General features: G+C 48.7%; 1 protein-coding gene across 1 annotated transcript in view; it reads right to left on the reverse strand.

The window, feature by feature from the left end:
• The window catches only part of Thrsp (thyroid hormone responsive), a 4,496-nt gene extending 3,268 nt beyond the window's left edge, over positions 1–1,228 (reverse strand). Inside the window, exon 1 of the mRNA XM_031384381.1 lies at positions 684–1,228. Coding sequence (XP_031240241.1) covers positions 703–1,155 — 453 coding nt within the window. The 5' untranslated portion in view covers positions 1,156–1,228 and the 3' untranslated portion in view covers positions 684–702. The remainder of the gene's footprint in view (positions 1–683) is intronic.
• Positions 1,229–2,051: the final 823 nt, after the last annotated feature.

Genomic DNA, 2,051 nt, shown 5'->3' on the forward strand with positions numbered 1-2,051 from the left:
AAAAAAAAAAAAAAAAAGAAGAAGGGATGATCTGGCCTTTAAATGTAAGGAGAGAACTGACTCCACAAAGATGTCCTCCGACTTCTGCACACACACCAGAGCCCACGCCATGTACACACACCTAGGAATAATAACTTTATAAAAGGGCCAGCCAGAGGGCTCAGCAGATGAAGATGCCTGCCACCAAGTTTGATGATCAGAGTTCAGTCCCTCAGACCCACAACTTGTTTGTCCTCTGAACTCCACATGTGTGCCATGGCACATATGTGCACCCCCACCCCAAACACACACTAAGAAAAGACATATATTTTTTTAAAGTTTTAAAAAAGTTGCCTTTAAGAATAGACTCATTCAAGTAAATGTAGTCTTATATTTACTAACAAATGCACATCACACACACGTGTGCACACGCAGACACACACACACATAAAAGCACACACTCAGAAGGGATGTGTTCAGAGACTACAGTTCTGTTCCCTGTAGGAGTTCACAGTTATTGCTTGTCAATACTGGGTGAGAAGGCTGGGAAGGCAGACCCAGTTCTGGGCCTTCCCAAGTGATAGTCCCAATACCCTGATGTAAGAGCTCACTTGGCCTCCTTCTGCTAAGCTAAACCACCATTCATCTCCTCCCTTGGAACGTCGTTTATGGAGTATAATCCACTAGCACGACCACCATTTTACCTTCCTTAGAGTCGAAGACCTACAGGACCTGCCCCGTCATTTCCTGGTATTTCCGTGTCACCTCCTGTGCTTTCCGGGTCAGGTGGGTAAGGATGTGATGGAGGCTGCAGAAGTGCAGGTGGAACTGGGATTCTAGGTCCAGCTCCTCCGAGATCCTGTCTTCTTCAACCTCCTCGGTTTCAGCAGCGTCATTCTCAGCCTCGCCGGCTTCGTTGCCAGCCACCTTGGACTGCCATTCCTCCCTCGGCAGCAGCCCGTGGTCCACTTCTACACGGATGCTCTTGAGCATGGTGAAGTAGGTATAGAGATCAGGGGCTCCGTCCTGGGCCGAGCCCCCATGCCCACTCAGCTGCACATCCCTCAGGAGGCTGGGGATCATCACCACCTGCTCCATGTTCCGCACCACAGCCGAGTACCGATCCATGACAGTCAGCAGGCAGTTCTTGGGATAGCGCTTCGTTAGCACTTGCATGGCTGCTTCCTTTCCCAGAGTCCAGCAGACTGCCCCAGCACTATTTCTAGGCTTTTGAGCAGACAGCAGATTGACAGGATGCCAAAGCCCAGCCACTGGAGCAACACAGCCCTGTTTTGAGCCAATCCCAGCGTTTTGTCCCCAGTGCCTGTATCAGGTGATCCATCTACCCAGGGACAAACCTGCCAGGCTTCTGCTTGTCATTTCAGGTCTGCATGATTGCCTCGGTGGGAGGCCAACTCTTCCTTCAGCAGCTTGCCCAGCCAGTTAGAGGGAAGCTGTGTCCCCTTGGCACCCAGTACACTTGACTGCAGGCAATCAATAGGTCTTTTAGGTTACCTGAACTCAGGTTACCTCTTTGCTGCCTGCTCCCCTCCTAATGCACACAGTTCATTTCTTCAGTCCCTTCTATCTGGGTACCTGGCTGTGAAACCAACAGAGGAACAGTATCCTGAACTGGAACAGCTCTGACAGGACAGAGAAGCCCGAAGCCAGAACCGGAAGTCCAGTCATCAAGGGTATTGTCATGTCCAAATCCCAACAGTCCTTTTTACAGGAGTACTTTTCCATCAAGTACCATCTGTGGACAAAACTGTTGGTAGGACACATTAGCCCAGGAAACCTATAACAGTTAGTAGAGACTTGGCATCAAATTGTTTCCTGAATTGAATTGGAAAAGAGCATTCAAAATTGACTATTCAAAACTGATATGTTAAATTAAAGAATCTTCCAACTGTGATGGATCACACCTGTGATGCCAACACACTCAGGAGGCTGAGGCAGTGGGGTTACCACCATATGAAGGCCAACCTGGTCTTCATAATGAGTTCCAGGCCGGCCTAGGCTATAAAGTAAAATCTTGTCTTAGAGAAAACCAAAACTAAAACCAAAATCAA

This window comes from Mastomys coucha, unplaced genomic scaffold (assembly GCF_008632895.1).
Source record: "Mastomys coucha isolate ucsf_1 unplaced genomic scaffold, UCSF_Mcou_1 pScaffold21, whole genome shotgun sequence".
NCBI classification, from domain to species: Eukaryota; Metazoa; Chordata; class Mammalia; order Rodentia; family Muridae; genus Mastomys; species Mastomys coucha.